Source organism: Taudactylus pleione, unplaced genomic scaffold (assembly GCF_031769625.1).
Source record: "Taudactylus pleione unplaced genomic scaffold, aTauple2 ptg000398l, whole genome shotgun sequence".
Lineage (NCBI taxonomy): Eukaryota > Metazoa > Chordata > Amphibia > Anura > Myobatrachidae > Taudactylus > Taudactylus pleione.
The window spans coordinates 1,444,369-1,468,577 of record NW_028284800.1 but is presented as its reverse complement, the minus strand read 5'-3'; the positions used below and the strand labels follow the sequence as shown (position 1 = coordinate 1,468,577).

General features: G+C 43.1%; 1 protein-coding gene across 1 annotated transcript in view; it reads right to left on the bottom strand.

The window, feature by feature from the left end:
* LOC148506665 (solute carrier family 22 member 13-like) overlaps positions 1 to 24,209 on the bottom strand; it is a 63,865-nt gene that overhangs the window by 24,466 nt on the left and 15,190 nt on the right. The window contains exons 3-4 of the mRNA XM_088446405.1: positions 20,047 to 20,201; positions 5,674 to 5,842 (exon numbers count right to left, since the gene is read on the bottom strand). Of these exons, the coding sequence (XP_088302531.1) occupies positions 5,674 to 5,842; positions 20,047 to 20,201 (324 nt within the window). The remainder of the gene's footprint in view (positions 1 to 5,673; positions 5,843 to 20,046; positions 20,202 to 24,209) is intronic.

The window sequence follows — 24,209 nt, the reverse complement described above, 5'->3', positions numbered from 1 at the left end:
ATCATTATGTGGAGATAAAAGATTTTCTACCCAAGCTAATCAAAGCAATAGAAAATATTTTATCACCACAATTTGACAAAAATTAGCTGGGCAGCACCCCCAACAATACTCACTGACAGTAGTAAGTCAGCAGTGATCCCTTCTGCACATGTGCAGCCACAGCGTGAGTGGAGCGAGTGGAGCAGATGCTGCAGGCGCCGGCGTGTGGTAGGGGCGCTGGTAGGGGTCACCGGCATGTTTTGTCTGATAGTTATAGACTGCTGGGATGGCAGTCTATTGCTTGGCTACCGTGACGAATGGAGTAAACCAACTAAGCGCCTACTTTAAACTACTACCATAAGGGCCCATTTATCAATGATCATATACTCAATGCGATCTGGGTGCGATATCAGCACCCATGATCACAATGCAATATAAGATCATATTGGCCAAATGTATTAAAGAGCACCCACAAGGACAGGGGCGCCAAATGGAGCCCGTTCTTGCGATGTGCTTGGTGCAGACCTCGCATACGTCGATGTCATTGCCGGGGGAGAGGGGAGATTCCTCTGGGACCCTCTCCCAGTAATATTTGCAATTTGTAGCCCATAGGCTACAGCAGCACAATGCCATGTTTAAATTACGTTAACTGCGGGGGTCAAGCACATTCCAGAGCTTGGCAAATCCGAGAGCATCGCATCTATGGGGGTTATGGCTGCTCGGAAATGGAGGGACCGCAGCAGGTGTTTTCTACTGTCCCTCCATATTACATCTGGGGATACTAATTAGGTGTTTTCGGGAAACTTACCACAAATAGTTAATGATAAATGGGTCTCCTAGAGTGTATGTGGATGGTCTATATGCCAGAGGAGACGCAAGTCTTCCAATTCACAGTGCACATACCGCACCCCAAATCTCTCCTCTGCTCCTCAGGCACTTCCATCACCTGCTCTCCTCCTGGCCACCTCTGCTAATCCCCACGCTGCCATAATAGGATAGGTAAAGCTGCGTACACACTAGACGATTTTTTTAACAATTTGGCAGATTCCGACGCATCGTAATGACAAATCGTTTAAATTGTCAAGTGTGTATACACTATGGGTTCATTCAGACCCGCTCGCAAGCGCCTATGCGCTCACAAGCGTGTCAATGTTGAGGCCCTGCGCATGCGCAGCGGCCGCTCTGCGCGTGTGCAAGCCCCAGAGCGAGAGAGAAATTCTCTCGCTCCGGGACTCACTACAAAAGGGGCAGCTGTCGATGGTGATCGACAGCTCGCCCCGTTTTGGAGGCGGGGGTTTTGGCTACACAAACGGAGGCGTTCCCGACGGAACGTCTGCCATTTGGGGCGGCCCCACTGACATCACTCGTGATTTCAGTGGTGAGCTTCCGGCTCTAATAGAGCCGAAAGCTCACTGGGGCTTGCGGTAGACGAGACCCTACCACAAGGGTCTCTTCGCAAGCCCCAATGGTCGCGATGGTCTTGGCCATTGCGACCATCAACCTGGCTGCTCGCTAAAGCTGTGGGTGGTCATCCCCAGCCTAGCGAGCGGCCAGGAGGCCGGCTCAGTACATAGAAGCGCCCTCCCATCTTCGTCTGGGACAGCACCAATATTTGATTGATTGGAAGGGCTACGGCCCTGAGGAACGTTCCTAGGTCAAAGCCTCAGATGTCTGTGCTCCTCAGCTCTGCCAAGCCTTTCATAAGAAATTTCAGCATCTCACATCTAGTGCTGGTACTCACCGCTACTCCGCATGTCATATCAAGGGCTGATTATTACCGCTACTCAGCGTCTCACATTCAGTGCTGATCACATCCAATGCTGTTTCCCATCGTTATTCAGTGCTCATATCAAGTACAGCTTACAGGGACGTTTCTAGAGAGCAGGGGACCCATGTGCAGTCTCTGACATGGGCCCCCTCCTCTCCGTCTGGCGGCCGGCTGTGCACTGAGCCGCACTTATAGACTCTGGGCACTATAGTGTGCCCAAAGTCTATAGCGCATGTACAGGTCACTGGGAAAATGGCTGTGGCAGCCTTTTTCCCTGTACTACGCATGCGCAAACGATGTGACAATGGCCGCGGTGGCCATTTTTACAGGCGCAGACACCAGAGCCGACGTGGGACTCCGGAGAGGTAAGTTTTATGGGTGCAAGGTGTGCAGTGCGGTCCCCCCCTGGAACCAGGGGCCGTGTGTCCCGCACACCTTGCACCCATTATAAATACACCCCAGACAGCTTACCATCGCTACCCTGTGTTTCATATTAAGTGCAGCTTACCATCGCTAATCAACATCTCATATCAAGTACTGGCTATCATCGTTATCCAGTGTTCATATCAAGTACAGCTTACCATCGCTACCCAGTGTTTCATATCAAGCACAGTTTACCATCGCTAATCTACATCTCATATCAAGTAATGGCTATCATCATTATTCTGTGTTCACATCAAGTACAGCTTACCATCATCATTCAGTATCTCCTATCAGGAACAACCTACCATCACTATTCAACATCTCATATCAAGTACTGGTTATCCTCACTACTAGCATATTGATTTCCAAAGTACCTTTCTCCGCTTATTGGTTTCGGGATCTATTATAACTATTCTTCCAACATTGTCAGTGCTTATATAGTCCTCCCATATCTACAGTATCTCCATGTTTTCTCCAGGTACCTATCCCAGGGCTGCGACCTGTTCACCTGGTGCAACTAAACCCACATCCTGATTGGACGGGTCAATGGTGAAGACCATCAAGTGGACTAGACTCCGCGCCTTGGGGTAGGTCTCACCAACACCTGGGAGAGATGTATGAAGAGGACTTATATATTGCTTTCTCGTTTTCTATCACCCTCTGCCCTTGGCCCCCCCGGTCCATGTTCCAACTACAGAGGCCCTTAAACACCTGGACTTGACACCCCGCAGCCACAGATACTTACCATGTCTGGGCATCTAGATGTCACCCTGCGGCTATGCTCGATCACGCTGTCTGACTCCTCAGTGTCTGCGGTACGTCACGCGTACCTAGTCTCAAAAGAAGAAAAAACTTTATACATTGTACTAGGCAGCCGCCGGCAAGCGCCAGTGGCTGCCTGACCCTGGATATCCAGACAGGTTAGGATCCAGGGGCGGGCCGGGACTCCAGTCCTAGTAGTCCCATCCTAATTCTACCTCCCTGGCTGCGGGTGGCACTGCCAGATGGCGCCCACCTTTGGCCGGTGCCCTTGGCGAGTGCCATGCTGGCCAAGGGGTATATATGCCCCTGACACCATACCAAATGTTCTATAATCCATAGTACTGTGAAAATGTTAGCCACTATAATTTATTTTATGCAGTTTTCCTGCCATGGTACTGTCCCCACTACATTAAAATAGGTCATGTAATCCTCTCCCTGACCTATTTTGTGCGTGCAGAGGCCATTTGTAAAACCCCCAATACTGCCACAGAAGACCACCGATCCATGTCCTCTGGGTGGTCTGGGTCATCTTGCATAGCTGGGCCTGTTATCCTTTGTTAGATGGTCTTCCGCCTAAGAAAATTATGCAGGACACAGCATGCCAAGACGACCCAGTCTATCTTGTCCACACACAGGTTGACGGCTGTGCGGAAACTGCGGAAACTATTGCTAAGGATGTCAAACGCGTTCTGCACAATACAGCGTGCCCTGGAAAGCCTGTAATTGTAGATACGCTTCTCCTTGGTCAGTCCCATTTGCGTGTATGGCTTCATAATGAACTCGTCTTACTGCAAAGGCCTAGTCAGCCACAAACACAAAATGCAGCCCGTGCTTCGTTCCACAACCGATGGTAAATTGAGGCTTTGGAGGTAAACTTCTCGTAGAAAATAGTCTGTTTGAAGGACCCACCATCAGAAGCACAACCATTTTTGCCAACATCCACAAATAGAAATTTGTAATTTGCATTGACCATGGACATGAGAACAATGCTGAAGAATCCCTTATAGTTATAGTATAGTATCCAGTGTTGACATGTGGGTTTATTCATACATGCTTGCCATCTATAGCTCCCCAGCAGTTAGGGAAGTTCCTTAAGTTGCAGCAGCACATAAATTTCAGCTACAGGTTCATGTTGACCTTAAGCTGGTACTCTCTACCCTTGAGATTGATAAATGAAGGGAAGCTTCGGAGGGGAGCTAAGTCAGAAAGGAAAAGGGAACCACTTGCAATCCATGGAACTAAAGTTTTATGATCTAAACCTGGGGGGCCAGTCAGTGGCCTCTTTTTGAATTTAGTTTTCTCCCACCACTGTGAACTCTCTGACCACCATCTGTTTCCCTCTTTCAGACCACCATCTTCTCTTCTTTAGTCTCTCTCTCCCTCAGGGTCATTCTCACCAAGCACAGCCTTGATCCCATCCATTTCTATTGCTCTCAGGACTCCCATTTCCACCCTTCTATCCTGAACTATATGTCTCACATTACAATTACACTCTCACCTCTAAACTCATTTGCTACCCTCAGAAATGTACCCACACTGCTGAACAATGCTAGAAGAAATCACCCACTTACGCAGACTAGCTCTACTTCAAATTATGCTTTCCTCCTACAGCCTGTCCCTCTCTCATGCCAAACAATCATACTTTATCTTATCTCCTCCAAATCTTCCAACCCACACCACTTTAAACTCCCTCCTCTGCCCCTCCAATCCCCGCCCTTGACTGTGTAACCCACTTCACTACCAAAATCCAAAGTCATCCATCTCCCCTTAGCCTTTTCCTTTTGCCCAACTTTCTCCTCTCCCTGGCCTGTCCACCCTTTACACGTTCTACTCCACCACCAGGGACAACGTCCGCATTCTGTAAGCTTTATCTCTCATCTCCTCTTGCCCCCATGACCCCATTTCCTATCACCTTACTGAAGCTGCTTGCTACCACTTAGATCACCGCTTCAGTCTCTCAAACCCTTCCAGATTAATTTCCTTCTCCTTAAAACACATCTTGTCTACCCCACATTTCTATCTGCCTACTACCTCTTCAATCTGGTTTCCACCCCATTCAATGCACAGAAAATGTCTTAAACATGGTCTCCAATTACCTTCTCACTGCCAAATCTAGTGTTCACTAATCTCTCCTCATCTTTATTGATCTGTCTGCCTCCTTTGATACTGTAAATAACCATTCCATCGGCATCCATTAATCTGTTCTCTCTTGGTTCTGCTCCTACCTCTCTAACAATGCTTTCTCAGCCTCTACCGCTAACTCCATTTCTGTCTCATTTCCACTACCTGTCATAAATTCCCAGGGAAGTCCAGGACCAGAGCATTGTGTCCCTCCTGGAGAGGGTCATGTTGGGAGATATGCTTAAGCTGACTTTACTACTTCTGATGGCACACGAACAGGGAGGGCCTGGAACTTTTGAAGTTTTATTTTATTTTTATATTGATCCTTCACATCTATGTTTAATCTTTAATTAACATTTTTTAATAGAATGGCTATCAAAGCCAGATTTATGTAATTGGAGCCTGTAGGCATAACCCATTTAGCAGCCTAATACCCAGCCCTGTTCATTTACACAAAAGAATTATGTGGCTTTTGAAAGTCACAGAGCAATATATTGCCAAACTATACCCTCACAATATAAACGTTCTAAATAATTTAATACGTTGATAATATTTACACTTTTTGCCCTTCCATTTTGTGAGAATATTTATTTTTGCTACTTCAGATGGATTTTACTTACCAAATGTAGAAAAATAGTAAACCAGTGGGAGCGGAGCAAACTATCTGCAACAACCTCCAATTCCTGATGCCATAACAAACCCCGGCCAAAACCATCTGCCCTACTGCAAAACAAACATGGCCGGTGATTGTGGCGTATGCACGTCGGGATGATCCCACCCACTCGGCAACTGAAATAAAGATGGATGACAAGACAGAGCTTGTTCAAAAGTATAACTTCATCTACAGCACTGGATTAGTCATATTAATTTATATATCAATCACAAAGTGTCATATTAAAACACAATCTGCTGCGCAAAGTATTGTTGTATAACTGATAGCAATGTGAAGTAATCATTAAAGTTCCCAAATAAGATTTTAGGAAGCAAATGGGTACAGTTCCTGCTGTGCTATGAACTTGTATGAATAAAATGAAATTTCGCCTTACTTGCTTACTAAGCTGTAAAAATATAACATTAGCAGTATGCAGGGATAGTGAGATGGGGGCTGGGAGTGCAAGAGAGGTTTGCAGCTTATGTGGGGGCTCCTGATGGGGTTGCCATGGCCACCATAATACTGAGGCCCACAGGGACACAATGAGGTCTATTTACTAAGCAGTGTTAGGAGACAGAGTGAAAAGTGATAAGGTGCCAGCCAATCCGCTCCTAACTGCCATCTCACAGGCTGTGTTTGAAAAATGACAGTTGGGAGCTGATTGGCTGGCACCTTATCTCTTTCTTATCACTTTTCACTCTGGGCCTGATTCAGAGCCATTCGCTGTTTGCGAGCGCTTGCACTGAATCAGGACGGGGATATTTAAAAAAAAAAAAATTCTCCTGCCCGCTCGCTAAGCTGTGGGTGCCCACCCACAGCTTGTGCGAGCGGGCTGGAGATGGTCGCGATTATTGCGACCATTGGGCTTGCAAGGAGACCCTGTGGTAGGGTCTCAGCTCTTGCAAGCCCGAGTGGACTCCCTGCTCTAATAGAGCAGGAAGTCCACTACTGACATCACGAGTGATGTCAGTGTCGAAGTCCAATAATTGCATGCGACCGCAATTCAACTGTTATCAGACGATTTGGTTGTCCGCTGCCCGATTTATGTTGGTACAATCCACGATGTAACATTGCGTGCGCACGCACCCAGTGTGCGCACGTAGCCACACATTCGCACAACACTAAATAGTGAATAATATACAACACTCTCACACTGACAAACACAATATTCATGCAGGATTTAGTTAGTAACAAGAAACAGCTTCTGTATACATGTCTGAGAAAAGTAATTAAAAAACAATACACCAGGATACTGTGAGTGTTTTACATATAAATTGGGAAGCCCCGCATATAGATAAGTATGGCTGTGGCAATTGAAATATAACCCAGATATTGATATGCACAATTGAATTTGTCTGAATTAACAATGGTCAGAGGTCTTGCTTTCCAGACGCAGTGGCAACGACAATCAGCTGGGGGTCCCCACCCTGCTTGAAAGCATAAAACACACACATATAGACTCACATGCATAAACACCGCACATTACGCACAGTTGCGCTGTTTATCATAAGCACTCTACAAATAAACGCACCACGCGTATTAGCAACTTTATGCTATATTCTCTTACACTTACACATACACAAATTACATAAAAAGGTTCTGCAGTAATAAAGGTTATTACCCAAAGTGTTATTTATATTTGCAATGATGTGAAGTGCATGTTATATGATATTTATGGTTTAGTACATAATAAGTAGATCATGTTTGGACCATTCTGATCCACTGTGTATTTGCAGATGTCCGGTACTATAGGTGGGGAAATCGCTACAAGCATCTGCAAGTTATGAACTATAGGGAATTAGGTGATAGAATGTACAATGTATGAAGTGTTCATTGCTTAGTTATGCGGCAGGAAAAAGTACACAAAGAGCTACTGGGAGGCTGAACTTCTCAAGTACAAACAGACCAATGAACTATGTCGTAACAGAAGACAACAGAAGAAGAACCAATGAAACAATACCAGCTCATGTCCATTGTATTGCCAATTCCTGAAAGAGAATATATGTGAGCTCTCTGACCCCAGTCTTGAGTCTTCTTGCTGTGCTGTTGACGGAGGTTTCTTGCTGATGCCGGTATCTGGGACCAGAGCGTGTGCGTATATAACAACTGTACCTTGGGTTTGTATGATTTATTTGCGCTAATTGTCTTTAGATCACAGCGTGTAACTATCTGTACTTTTCTTGAATAATAACTTTTGTGCGTTGGACCACAAGTGCCAAAGTCTGAGAGCATTTATTGGGGTGTGCGACTGGTCATAGCGCTACTTAGCGCCATCTATGTTTAGAGGTTTATAGGCAGGATTTGATGATATTAAAATTGAACCTCTATATACCCCTGCCTGTACCTTCTAAAATCCTTCCTATAAACCTCTAAGGATGACGCTAATTTGCGTACGCAGTCATACAATAAATAGAGACTCCAGACTCAGAACATGTGGTTCCGAAGCACAAAGTATTATTCAAGTAAAAGTACAGTCAGTTACACGCTATTGATTCAGACACAATTAGACGCAAAGCAATTATACATACCCCAAGTACAGTATACATATGCATGCGCTTTGGTCCAGATGTTAGGCATCAGCAAGAAACCCCTCGTCCCTCAGCGTTCAGCAAGAAGACTAAGGACCCAGTGTTTGAGCACACATATTTATACCCCCCCAGAATAGACAGGACAATAAAGAAGTTTGTTGCTGATATCATTGGTTCCCAGGGGAGAAGCATCTGTTACAGAGCGTTTAACAGGCTGGTTCAAATAGACCCACCCAGCCTCTAACAACTGGAGGTCTCTTCCCTCCCACCACCATGTTGCATCCTAACAGTTGTTCATAAAATATACATTTTGTTGCTTGTAGTCTCTGCGGTCCATAAGTTGAGAATGCATGATGCGATCTCCACACCGATAGTACCGGAATTCTGTTGAAAGAGTACGCATCAGTATGAAACTAAACACGGCTTTCTTAGCATATATAAAACCTTAGTTATCAAATATCTTTATTTCACAGCATTTCAACTAACTGAACCAACTTAAATCTTATACTTTAAAGCTTATTAAACCTTATGTGTGAATATGTAGTGTGTGAGTATGCGGGGTTTGATATAAGGACGCTAGTTAACTTGGGGCAGATGCGTGCGCACAAAGCTTAATAAAAACAGCGGTTTCATACAAAGTCTTATGCATTCGCTAATATGCGACCAGTTAACAGCGCAATTGTGCGTATTAATGTGTGTATGAGGAATGATGTACTTAAATCTCGCTAAGTGAAAATCTAGCAGTGTGACATGCTGAGCCTGATAGTTCCACATGCCCCCTCTGTCAGCAGCCCCCCCACCTGTCCCAGGCTTCAAAAGAAAAAACTCTTTATTCTCCCAGTCTCTTGTGTGAATGCAAATAGCCCAACTACAAGAGACAGACCTAAGATAACACTCTAGTCTTTGAAGTTATGTCATTGCAGGAAGCCTGCTAATGTAAGGTGTGTATTCTAGCTGGACCACCTGGAGTGAGAGCAGACGTTATTCCAGGAAGCTTATCTACACAAGCTAGTTGTCACTTGGCCATTTGCTCTATTCAGCTAATGCAATGCAATTTTTGGCATACTGTAAAGCCATTTCTGAAATAGATATCCTTTATATAACGTAAAGTAATGAAATAGGCTTTTGGTGAATCGCCGTAACCTATGGCGATGGTCACAGATGCATTCGCATGATGCTAATAGTATTATCGCCACATGTACTAAAGTATGAGTTTATCTAAAATGGCACTTAGGCGGCCAGTCGCAAGATGGTGTCGCTGCGATTCAATTTTAAACTGATCTTGTCTCAGCCAATAATCCAGTTTTGACAGATTGTACCAAGGTTTAATCAGGATATAACAGTTGGGGGCTCGCAGTGTGAATCACGCTATCTGATACACGGTAACACTCGGTCAGTTGTCTCTCAGCAAAAGGGTGGAGGCGCCATAACAGGAGACGCATTTAGCCGTCGCCTGTTACCATTTTGTTGCTGAGAGCGCACTGCCGGTTATTGTGTAAAAGGAGTGCTGATTAGAATCCAGGGACAAGGAAGGAAAAAGTTTGTTTTCCCTCGTTGATAGAATTGTATGTTTAAAAGGGAAAGTCTCATTATTGTGTATGCGACCAGTCGCACAATAACGTACACATATTTCCGGTAGTGCTGCCATGTGTTTTGAACAAAGCCGTTGAAATTGCATTGTGTTATTGATAGTTAACATTGTTGTAAGTATCTCGATCAGTGTTGCCATACTCTGGGAGAACGTTTATTTTTCTGCGCAGGAAAAAAGTTTGTAACAGTGAGCATTTGTTGGTTATGGGTGTAACACGGTTCCTAAATGTTAAGGGTATCGTAGGACCCTTAAGTTCTAGGTGTAAGGAGCAGCCTAGTGACTCGGTAGCAGCTTACCGTTTACAAAGCAGGTGTATGGGTTGTTATTTTTGTTGGGGTTCGGCTCTCAGTGTGATTACAGTATTCAGTAATTGGTTAGGCTTATTTGAGCACTGTAATTTAACCACACAGTTTTGGCTAAACTGTGATTGTGAACTGATGAGAGGGTGGATGAAATCAACTGATGCTCCACCACGACAAGCACAAGTGGTCCCGCTATCTCCATCAGTAATAGTACAGGAAGTGTTAAAATCCACTGCACACGTAGAGGAAGTTTTAACCCTATACATAGCAGTAAAAGACTAAACTCCCAGCCAGGTAATAAGGTCACAAGTAGCAGTGCGGCCGGTCTGCATCCTATCCAGACAATAACTGTTCCGAATGGGAATGCGGATGCGAAAGGTGTAGTGCCCACCAGGGAGGTAGCAATGCATTGTCCTTGGACTAGAGCGGAGCTAAACTCCATAATGAATGATTTCCCGATCCTAAAAAGGAATTAGCCAAATGTCAAAGATTTTTGAAAAATTTGGGTAGTTCTCACGAGCCAACCAACAAAGATTGGCGAATGGTGTTAAGGGCTTGTCTTCCACGCAATACTGATGTGACAAAATTTATCACGGATTGTGTATTAGATGGAGACGTTCCCTTAACAGACGAAGTTAACCAAGGTAACATTTCCCGCATTGTAACTCAATTGGGTGTATATTTTCCAGTAGTAGTTAACTGGAGCAAAATTTTCACCATAAAACAAAAAGAGAGTGAATCTGCAGAGGATTATTGTAACCGAGCTCTGCAGGCTATCGCCCAGTACACTGGATTAGAAGATATTAAAGATAGCACTCACCACAGGGGAATGATTGTCACTGTACTTATGGATGGTCTAAAAGAGAACCTAAAGACCCGAGTTCAGAAATCACAGCCTGGCTGGAGGGGAGTCACTGTAGACACCCTCATAGAATCCGCTATTGAACATGATAAGAACATCTCTAAAAAGAGAGAGACCCAGAGCAAGAAACTAATGGCTGTTAGTATCCAAGCTCTAGAAGGAATGACTGTAACATCACAGCCAGCAGACACACCTGCACAGCTACACGTCCTCACTAATCCTACACCACCGCAAACACAGCCCTGCCCCACTTATCAAACACAACCACAACTCCCATACTATCCACAACAACTATATCTCCCTCAATATCCTTACCCATACCCACCACCTTTCCCTCCTGCTTAACCCACACAGCAATCCTTTCATCCACCCCACTCACGAAAGTGCTTTAATTGCAACCAACTAGGACATGTGAGTAGGAACTGTACGGCAAAGACGGTAGGACCCCCTAACCAGGGAAGACCTGGATATCCCCATAAGGGATATACACAGAGACCAGCAAATGTCCAACAGACACCAGCTCCAATTGTGGCCGTTAATGCTTTATTGGAGAGTGGGAGTCAACGCTAGGGGTCAGGTCATACCTGTAGTCTACAGATAGTCAGGTTAACGGGAAGTACTAGGGAAAAACCGGTAATGATGGTTGATGTAGCTGGTACTAAATATCCTTTTCCTGTAGACACAGGGGCGACCAGGTCAGTGATAAAATCTCCCGTTAATTTACAGGTAACCAACAAGACAGTACCAGCAATGGGCGTAACGGGTAAAGTGCAACATTATCCTTTAACAAAATCCACAGAAGTCACTATCGGGCCATTGCATACCAGACATTTTTTTCTCCTGGCAGTAGCGGCTCCTACTAACCTACTGGGAAGGGATTTGTTATGTAAGATGGGATCTGTCATATATTGTACCACTGATGGTGTATTTTTAGATATCCCAGAGAGAGTTGCAAATGAGGTGAGGGATATGCTGGACACTCCACAAAGGATAATGTATCACTCTACCAGTTTAAGTGAGAATCCATCTCAGGTAGATCAAATGTTGTCCCAAGTTCCAGATTCACTTTGGACCAAGGATAGACAGGACACTGGATTAATGGCAAACGTAAGTCCCATAATGGTAAATTTAAAAAGCGGTAGGCAAGATCCAAAAAGTCCCCAGTACCCATTAAAACAGGAGGTAGAATTAGGGGTTTATCCTATAATTGAGCGATTGTTACAGCAGAGAATTTTAGTTCGTACAGCTAGTGTAGCCAACAGTCCCATCTTTCCTGTAAGGAAGAGTGGTGGGAGGGGTTATAGGCTGGTACAAGACCTTAGAGGGGTTAATAAGGTGGTAGAGAGCCAATTTCCCATAGTGCCAAATCCAGCTGTCATTCTCATGCAGATCCCACCAAATGCAACCCATTTCACTGTCATTGACCTCTGTTCTGCTTTCTTCTCTGTGCCTCTTCATCCTGACTGTACCTATTCGCCTTTACATACAGTGGTGTACAATACACATGGACACGATTGCCCCAAGGTTTCATAGACAGCCCCAGTATCTTTTCCCAGGCCTTACACGACTGTTTACAATCTTTTCAACCTGCCAATGGATCTGTTATAATACAATATGTGGACGATTTATTGTTATGTTCTGATTCATTTATGTCATGTTTAAATGATACTAAACTTTTGTTGCTTCATCTCTCGCATACAGGACACAAGGTTGCCAAGGACAAACTACAGCCATGCCAGTCCAGGGTTAAATATTTGGGACACTGCCTAACTCTGGGGTTACGACATCTCACAAATGATAGAATCCAGGCCATACAGAACATGACAGTGCCGCAGAACCAACAGCAAATTTGTACCTTCTTGGGAATGTGTGGATACTGCAGAATGTGGATCCCAGGTTTTTCTATTTTGGCCTTGCCATTACAGGACTTAGGGCCTGATTCAGAGCCGGACGCTATATGCGGACGCTCGTTCAGAAAAAGGGTCTGGCTATTTAAATTGAGCGCTCGCTCTTTGCGGTCTGTTGACGCCTCTATGTCTGAACGAGCATCCAAAACATGCGCTCGCTATTTTGTAAAGACACCCCTTTGCCGCTCGCATCATACGTCATCTCCGCTATTAGATTAATCAAGTACATCGAAAGGTGTATGAACTGCTCGCTATTCTTGTGGTAGGATTTTCCTACCGCAATCATGCGAGCAGTTCAGGCTAAAAGACAAGCAACTGACGTGGTTGATGACGCTGCTTTGTTAATTATGCACACCCATTAAATGCCGTTTTGACCATTTGGCACGCCTGCGTTCGGATCTCCACTCCCCGTTTTCAAGCACCTTCCCCTGTTACCATCCATAAACGCCTCATCCTGTCACTCAAATTAGCAGGCATTTGCTATTTTGCGAGCACACGATTTCAGACCGCACTGACTGGTTGGCGCATGCGCATTACAAACCATATGCATGCGCAGATGTGAGAACATCGCTCGGAGCGAACGAACGGCCCTTAGTCTCTTCCTCAAAGCTTGATCGTGTCATACACACAGAGGAAACAGTGCAGGCTTTCCTTAATCTTAAGGACAGTCTGACAAGAGCACCTGCATTGGGAATACCTGATTATGAAAAACCTTTTGATTTGTATTGTACGGAAGCTGATGGGTGTGCTGCAGGTGTCCTCACACAAAAACATGGTGATGCCAGTAGGCCCGTAGCATACTACAGTGCACAGTTGGACACTGTGGCAAGATCACTCCCAACGTGTTTAAGAAGTGTAGCAGCAACTGCTCTATTGGTCAGTAAGAGTGAGGATGTAGTACTAGGCCATGATATGATTGTCTATATTCCCCATGCTGTATCTGCTTTGCTAAACTCTGCCCAAACCAGACATGTCTCCTCAGCTAGGTTCACAAAATGGGAACTAGCCTTAATAGCACCTGCAAACATCACCATCAATAGGTGCAGTACGTTAAATCCAGCTGCGTATTTACCTTATGTGCAACATGATGCAAAAAGGGTGGAGAGAGGTGAGCCGCTGGCAGCAGGTGAGTTCTGCAGGTATATTGATGCACATGATTGTATGGAATATCTGAATCAAACCTTTACCGCAAGACCTGAAATACGGGCTACAGCTACACCTTTAGAAAATGTAGATGTGACATTTTACACGGATGGGAGTTGTCATAGACAGACTGACACTGGAGAGTTATGTACAGGTTATGCTGTTGTAAATGACGAAAACATCATAGAAGCCAAACCTTTAGGACCACCACACTCGTCCCAAGTGGCAGAACTGGTGGCACTAAAGAGGGCGTGTGAATTAGCGGAAGGTAAATCTGCTAATATCTATACTGACTCTAGGTACGCCTTCGGAGTAGTACACGATTTCGGTGCCTTATGGCATCTGAGAAAATTTATGACAGCAGCAGGCACACCAATAGCACATTCCAAACATATAAAAGGACTACTAACAGCAATCCAATTGCCAAAGGCAGTGGCAGTAATTAAGTGTAAAGCCCATACATGTGAAGATGATCCGGTGTCACTGGGCAACAACAGGGCAGACGAAGCTGCAAAATGGGCAGCAGGGTTAAAAATGAATGTACCAACTGAACAAATCATGACTTTCTAAACAATTGATATGCTGAAATTAATTGAGATGCAAAATGTGTGTTCTACCCAGGAAAAGTCAGTCTGGAGGTCCAAGGGAGGTGAGCAAGAGTCCTCTGGATTCTGGAGGGACAGACAAGGTAAGCTGGTGGCTCCCAAGGCATTCTACCCCAGCCTGGCTGAGGCAGCACATGGTCTGACTCATTTGGGAAAGCAAGGTATGTGCAAATTGGTGAGAGCATACTGGTGCGCACCGGGTTTCTCTTCTCAAGCGGAAAAGAGAGCAATGTCCTGTCTGACCTGCTTGAGGAAAAACATTGGGAAAATGATCCCTACCAAACCATCTCACATTCCTCCGACTGACGGACCTTTCCAGGTAATACAAATTGATTTCATCCAATTACCACCCTGCAGGAATCTCAAGTATGTATTAGTGTGCACTGATGTGTTTTCCAATTGGGTTGAGGCATACCCAGCTGCCACTAATACTGCTGCGTTTGCTGCCAAGAAAATTGTTCAGGAGTTTTTGAGCAGATACGGTATCCCTAAAATTATCAAGAGTGATAGGGGTACTCATTTCACAGGTGATGTTTTTCAAAATATGTGTATTATTAGTCGACATCACACCCCCTACCGACCTCAAGCCAGTGCCAAGGTGGAGAGGATGAACGGAACTATTAAAAACAAACTAAGTAAAATCATGGCAGAGACTGGACTAGGATGGCCAGAAGCATCAACTTTGGTCCTACATAGCACTAGACCCCCTCTAAATCTGTCTCCCTTTGAAATACTGTTTGGTAGACAACCTCATTTGATTATAAGTCCGCAGGAAGATTTGAAAGGTAACAACGAGGTAACTGTAAGGTATCTTATATCAATGAGTAAACAGTTAAAACAGCAACAGCAGAAACTGAAACTGTTGTCCCATGATATGCCTGAAACAAACTGCCATGATGTCGAACCTGGAGAATATGTTATGATCAGAAATTTCTTGCATTCAGGTTGTTTGACTGATCATTGGGAGGGTCCATATCAGGTGTTGCTGACAAGTACCACATTTTTGAAGGTGGCCGAGAGAGATACCTGGGTCCATTCCAACCGTTGGAGAAACAAGGCGGAGACGAGGCTGATAAAGTGGACCTGTCAATCGCGAGCTTGTTCCGGGAGGATTAAAAGGTGGCCGTGAGATACCTGAGCTAAAGAAATTTGCAGGTCCTTGCTGTGGCGATGGACTGGTCTGCTGTGTTCATTTTTATATTCTCTTCCAGAGTTTCCATCCTGGTTTGTTCGGGGATTTCTGGTTTCTATGACGGGGGACCGATAGAGAAGATGGGAGCTGATGGAAGAATTGATGGAGTAGAGTCGAAAGGAGGAGTGCTATGCCAATCAGGGGAGTGTTTGACCAATCTTAGAACTGTAATTGTTAAGAGATCTGCTATTTTGGATACTCGGAGACAGTGTGAAGGTCTATCGTCTGAGGATTATTGTATGTGTGAGTTCTGTGGGTCTGTAATTGATGAGAGATGCATCCAACGGTGTCAACCCAAGTATAATCAGTATTGGGGTGGGTACCCTTTAGAGGATTATCACACCATGGTGGGCAAAATTTTGAACCAAACCGACTGTTGGGTGGGCTCTCATGTGCCACAAGGACAGCATAATGTAGGATTAATGCCCTTCCCGTTACATATCTCTGAAATTATAGAATTGCAAAAAGGGAAGACACTGGCTGGAAAATTTCTTAATACCAAACCACCCCATTTTAAACTCCACCAGTACCAAGTAGATAAATCACTTTTATGTTTAAACATCACCAACTCCAATGAACCAGGAAGTTGGGAGGTGACTGGGAATAATCAGACGATGACCTTCTCACTAAGAGCTGACCGTGAGCCTATGAATTATGAACTGTTACGCAAAATTAGGTCAGGTGGAAGACACTTCCGGTATAAATATACACTGAGTTCCACCAAAGAAATGGTTGGTAGAATACCAGAAGGGTACTGTGCTAAGGTTATACAACCAGAAACATGTATTTGCCAGATGGGAGAACCTGAGATAGGATCATTTGTGAGGGAAATGTGTTTGATGATCATGATGCATACTATTCCTTATGTTCTCCCCGATGATGTATATTTTATATGTGGAAGGAAAGCGTATAAGTGGCTCTCTCTGAGTTCTGAAGGTTTGTGTTATCTGGGAAGAGTAGTCCCAGAGGTTATGACCCTCACACATGTTGAAATGCTTGGTATTCATAAAAACACACCATCACCGTATCTTCACACACAGTATGAACACAGAGACAAAAGAAATATGATACCTGGTGATGTGCATAAAACCACACAGTTAATTAGTGAGACAACTGGCTTTCAGGTTTTGGTAGCACTAGATCCCACCAGGATCGCTCGGGGTACAATAAACTTTAGATATATCCAAGATCTTGCTAAATTAATAGATAATATCATCGAGATGTATGATGACACATTCAGGTATACAGGTAGGGAGTTGCAAGCGTACAAGAAAGAACTGGTGCAACATAGACTAGTGTTAAATTATTTAACAGCTGTCACTGGAGGGTATTGCGTAACTGTGGCCACCCAATTTGGAGTAAAGTGTTGCACTTACGTCACAAATGATACCAGCAACCTCAAGGAGGTGATAGACCGCAAGATGGATGAAATTCTGCAGCTAAAATGGGAATTTCGGAAGAACCATAATGCTTTAGTGGCTGAAGTAGAGGAGAAGGTAGAGGAATGGGTTTCACTGTTGAACCCAGTTAAATGGTTCTCAAGTCTAGGAGAATGGGTCCAGGAAATGATTGCAAGCATAGGTAAACTCCTGATCCACATACTGGTTGTCATCATAGTAATTGGCATACAGTATGTGTCAGGTGTGTTCTTACTGTGCTGAAGTGTGGAAAATTTAAAAATAAGGTAAACCGGAAGAACAAAATTATGATGGTGGTCAGTAGTGACAATATGAATACTGAGGTAAATGTAGAACTGCATTACAATGCTGAACTAGGAAATACCATCGTATAAGTCCCTATCCCCCCTCAAGACTTCAATTATAGGACTAGTGCATCCCCACATCTTTCCCATGATCTCCCAAGATCCGCGGTGTGCGTATAATGGTAGTTTTATGTCCCCTCTTGGAGACACATTATTGATGGATTAAGAACCACCTTGTGCAATCCCATAACATAACATTAAATAATATATCATAATGTAAGCTTAAAATTAATTTTTAAAAGTCAAAGTATGATAGCATGTTGATTGGATATCAAAGGGTGAACTGTCGAAGTCGAATAATTGCATGCGACCGCAATTCAACTGTTATCAGACGATTTGGTCGTCCGCTGCCCGATTTATGTTGGTACTATCCACGATGTAACATTGCGTGCGCACGCACCCAGTGTGCGCACGTAGCCACACATTCGCACAACACTAAATAGTGAATAATATACAACACTCTCACACTGACAAACACAATATTCATGCAGGGTTTAGTTAGTAACAAGAAACAGCTTCTGTATACATGTCTGAGAAAAGTAAATATAAAACAATACACCAGGATACTGTGAGTGTTTTACATATAAATTGGGAAGCCCCGCATATAGACAAGTATGGCTGTGGCAATTGAAATATAACCCAGACATTGATATGCACAATTGAATTTGTCTGAATTAACAATAGTCAGAGGTTTTGCTTACCAGATGCAGTGGCAACGACAATCAGCTGGGGGTCCCCACCCTGATTGAAAGTGAACCTAGCTGCTTGTAACACCTTGCATTATAGTTTTAAAAATATGTTAGTAAGGGATAAAATATATATATATATATATATATATATACATTAAATCCATCATAAATAGACTTACATGCATAAAACACACACACATAGACTCACATGCATAAACACCGCACATTACACACAGTTGCGCTGTTTATCATAAGCACTCTACAAATAAACGCACCACGCATATTAGCAACTTTATGCAATATTCTCTTACACTTACACATACACAAATTACATAAAAAGGTTCTGCAGTAATAAAGGTCATTACCCAAAGTGTTATTTATATTTGCAATGATGTGAAGTGCATGATATATGATATTTATGGTTTAGTACATAATAAGTAGATCATGTTTGGTGCCATTCTGAGCAGCTGTGTATTTGCAGATCTCTGGTAGTATCGGTGGGGAAATCGCTACAAGCATCTGCAAGTTATGAACTATAGGGAATTAGGTGAAATAATGTACAATGTATGAAGTGTTCATTGCTTAGTTATGCAGCAGGAAAAAGTACACAAAGAGCTACTGGGAGGCTGAACTTCTCAAGTACAAACAGACCAATGAACTATGTCGTAACAGAAGACCAAAGAAGAAGAACCACTGAAACAATACCAGCTCATGTCCATTGTATGGCCAATTCCTGAAAGAGTATATATGTGCGCTCTCTGACCCCAGTCTTGAGTCTTCTTGCTGTGCTGTTGACGGAGGTTTCTTGCTGATGCCGGTATCTGGGACAAGAGCGTGTGCGTATATAACAACTGTACTTTGGGTCTGTATGATTTATTTGCGCTAATTGTCTTTAGATCACAGCGTGTAACTATCTGTACTTTTCTTGAATAATAACTTTTGTGCGTTGGACCACAAGTGCCAAAGTCTGAGAGCATTTATTGGGGTGGGCGACTGGTCATAGCGCTATTTAGCGCCATCTATGTTTAGAGGTTTATAGGCAGGATTGTACCAAGGTTTAATCAGGATATAACAGTCAGTAGGGCCGCCCACAAACGCCAGGCGTTCCTAAGGGAACGCCTGCATTTGCCTAACCATCCCCCCCTCCCCACCTACAAAACGGAGTGAGCTGTCAATCAACATCGACAGCCGCCCCGTCTTGTAGCGAGCCCCGTAGCGACTGAACTTCAGTCGCTTGCTGGGGCTCGCGCATGCGCACGCCGGAGGCAGCGCATGCACAGGGGGCAAACATCTACCCACTTGCCAGCGCTGTGCGCTAGCAAGCGGGTCTGAATCAGCCCCTCTGTTTCCTAACACTGCTTAGTAAATAGACCCCAATGTCTGTTATGGTTCTGGTGGTATGGCCTATTCATATACAATGGACTCTGACAGCATATAAAACGAGTAGGAGAATTTCTTCTGTGTGGCACCAATGTTTTTGAAATGCCCTATCACGATTTAGCAGACAATCAATCACCCAGACTCCCTACCTTTAAACATGCCAACATCTACAGTATACGTACAACACTATGGAAATCTTTGCCACCATATAAATAATAGACAATAATAATAATCAAAATAATAATAAACAAAAATAAATATTAAAAGTGTATTGTCTTGAATAAGAGAATTAACAAAAATGATGCACAAGTTAAGCTACAGACAGAAGGTAGAAGATGGCATTCAGCAGACATTATACTGATTTTTGCATAGTGTTTTACCTAATACGAGATTGTTAATCAGGACCCCTGACATAGCGATTCCCACAACACAACGCAGCACTGTATAGACGTAAAACTCTGTAACAAAAGCTGCTCCAACTCCGAACACCAACATCAATAACACTGAGATTAATATAACTGGCCGTCTCCCAATCCTTTAAAATACAGCATTAAATATTTATAAAAAAAATCTGCATTAATATATAACATGGTATTCTACACTATGTAGACAAAATTGCTTGGACACTAACAGCAAAAAGATCAATGAAATTTTATTGACGTCAATACTTTGTAGGTCTACCACGTGCAGTGATTACTGCAGTCACCCTTCTTGGAAAACTGCCCACAAGTTCCTGGACAACAGCAGGCGGTATAGTTTGCCATTCTGCCTTAGGTACAGTGACCAACTGTGACACTGAAGAAGGTCGAGCCGGCTTAGAAAGCACCCGTCACTCCAATTCATCCCAGAGGTTCTAAATGGGGTTACGATCTGGACTCTGAGCTGGCCAGTCCATCCGGGTTACCAGATTTTCTGTATACCAGTCCAGCGTCGCCCTGGAAACATGACAGGTGGCATTGTCATCCTGATAAACACATTCTTTGTTTCCGTAGAACTGCCACAATGTAGGAAACACTGAGTTATCGAGAACAATTCTCTATACTTCTCAGAGTTAATGTGACCATGCTTTACAACAAGTGGACCCATGCCAAACCAGCTTAAACTTTGGGTGTCCATTCATGTTTGTCTACATAGTGTATATATAAAGCACTGAGTAATAACATGGTTATTATAAATAAAGGGTAACAAATATGCATACGGATACCATTTTATAGAGAACAATTCTTTCAAAATCCTTTAGACAGTGTTTAGCTATCTATTACTAGTATATTGCTTGTGTAATGCATCCTGCTTCATCTACTGACAAGACATATTATATTAGATCTGAGTGGCGTATTCTGATATAATAAATGTTATAAAAAAAGACTGTAAAGTTGAATATTTACTGAACAAATTTCAAAATGGTACTTGTTATCTTTGCAGAAAGTGCATAGTAAAAATAACCTTCTATGTGCAGTTCTTGTATTTAGAAAGTTTAACATTATTGCACAAATAACTATTTTTGCAAGTCCTGAGGTTTATAAAAAAAAAAAACTATTTCCATACAACAAAAGAATAGTTCGTGAAAATTGCATCCAATTCCAATGCAAAGAATAACAGAACATGTATAGCAAATATACAGATCTAACACACTGTCCTGAATCTCCTGGTACAAGGAGTTGTCAATCCCAATGATAAACACAATAAATAAAAACATATAGGAGACCAGCACTCAATATATAGATAAATATAAATAATGGATGGTTTGGAATTACAAATAGATATTTATTAATTAAATATATTCTGTGCTCCTATGCAGGTAAGTATCTCATAAATCTGATAATCTATGTTGGAGTTAGGACTCACTCCTCTGTATCCCAAATAAGGTTTATTTTAGCAGCAAGACTTACCAATTCAGCTCAGTGGATTTTCAGGAAGTCCTGTGGCATCAAGCACATAACATTGGTGAGTTGAAGCACAATCGGCAAGGTATCCCTCAAAGCTGCAACGGGTTCCACGGGGAGATGTAAGAGTCCAATATAGGTGCAACAAATTCCAGGAGTTCGGATAAAAAAGGGGGTTCAGAACTCAACGCGTTTCGCTGAGCAATGAATGCTCAGCTTCCTCAGGATTGTGCATCAATAACCAATGTTATGTTATGGAAGGCCAAAGGACTTCCTGCAAATCCATTGAGCCGATTTGGTAAAATCTTGGGATACAGAGGAGTGAGTCCTAACTCCAACATAGATTATCACAGGAGTGGATTTTAATGAATGACTTTTATATATTTTATTGTAGTTATGTGTCTATACATTTACACATTTTTATGAATACTTTATGAGATGCTTACATGCATAGGAGCGGAGAATCTATTTAACTAATAAATATCTATTTGTAATTCTAAACCGTGCATCATTTATATTTATCAATATATTGAGCGCTGGTCTCCTATATGTTTTTTTTATAACAGAACATGTGCTGGATATTTGGCCATATTGAAAAAATTAGGAACATTTTTACATTTTTTAAATCAGGGACTGTACCTGGAAATTACGCCTCTGGTTCCTAGTGGTTACATCACCTGTTTTACCTGGTTACCTCTGCAGCTAATTTTTCTGTTGTTTTAAGTCACTTTAATACATGTTATTAATATTTTGGAAAAGGTGTGAGCTGGAACATAACACAACACAATGAGGTCTATTCAATTAGGCGCAAGTTAGTTTCAACTTGCATTCATTGCACAAATAAGCGTACCGAGAAATGCGAGATTTAATTAGAAACGCCAGGTAGTCGCAGCGAAGTTGCATGACTTTTCCCTAAAAAGCAACCTAGGAGAAATGCATGAAAAAAGGGGGAAACCATCCTGGACCACCAAAAACTGAGATAGCACGACAATTTAGGAGGCTTAGTGGCCGAAAGTACTGGATGATTTGAAAGCTGTCCAATGGCTGATTTTTTTACTTTTTATTAATGGTTTAAAATTGATAGCAAGCATAATTTACACCTCCACTCACCTGTCCCACATCATTTACACCTCCACTCACCTATCCCACATAAATTTACACCTTCACGTACCTGTCCCACATCATTTACACCTCCACTCACCTATCCCACATCATATACACCTCCACATACCTGCCCTGCATCATTTACACATTCACATACCTGTCCCACATCATTTACACCTCCACGTACCTGCCCTGCATCATTTACACCTTCACGTACCTGTCCCACATCATATATACCTCCACGTACCTGCTCTGCATCATTTATACCTTCACGTACCTGTCCCACATCATTCACACCTCCACGTACCTGCCCTGCATCATTTACACCTTCATGTACCGGTCCCACATCATTTACATCTCCACGTACCTGCCCTGCATCATTTACACCTTCACGTACCTGTCCACACTTTACTCTTTATTATTTTTTTATATTACGCCATACATTCATATCATATTGAAAAGATACCAAATAAAGTTTAAATATTTTTAATAACAATTCAGAAATCAAAATACAATTATTTAATCCATGATTGTGCACTGGGCATTGCATCTTATTCTTTTCTTTCTTTTTGCTGATATAACATTACCTCCATGTACCTGCCCTGCATCATTTACACCTTCATGTACCTGTCGCACATCATGTACACCCCCATGTACCTGTCTTGCATCATTTACATCTCCACATACCTGTCCCCCATCATGTACACCCCCATGTACCTGTCTTGCATCATTTACATCTCCACATACCTGTCCCATATCATTCACATCTCCACACACGTGCCACATCATTTTCACCTCCACAATCCTGTCCTACATCTCCACATACCTGTCCCACATCATATACACCCTGACATACCTTCCCCACATCATATACATCTCCACATACCTTCTCCACATCATTTACACCTTCACATACCTGTCCCACAACATTTACACCTCTACAACCCTGTACCACATCATTTACACCTCCACAATCCTGTCCTACATCATTTAGATCTCCACATACCTGTCCCACATACATCATTTAGTTCTCCACATACCTGCCCCACATCATTTACACATCCACATACCTGTCCCACATCATTTACACCTCCACATACCTGTCCCCCATCATTTACACCTCCGCATACCTGTCCCAAATCATTTACACTTTTACATACCTGTCTCACATCATTTGCACCTCTACAAACCTGTCCCCCATCATATACACCACCATGTACCTGTCCTGCATCATTTACATCTCCACATACCTGTCCCATATCATTCACATCTCCACACACGTGCCACATCATTTACACCTCCACAATCCTGTCCTACATCTCCACATACCTGTCCCCCATCAAATACACCCCCATGTACCTTCCCCACATCATTTACACCCCACATACCTGTCCCATAACATTTACACCTCTGCAACCCTGTCCCACATCACTTAGACCTCCACACACAATCCACATAATTTAAACCACCACAATCCTGTCCTACATCATTTAGATCTCCACATACCTGTCCCATATACATCATGTAGATCTCCACATACCTGCCCCACATCATTT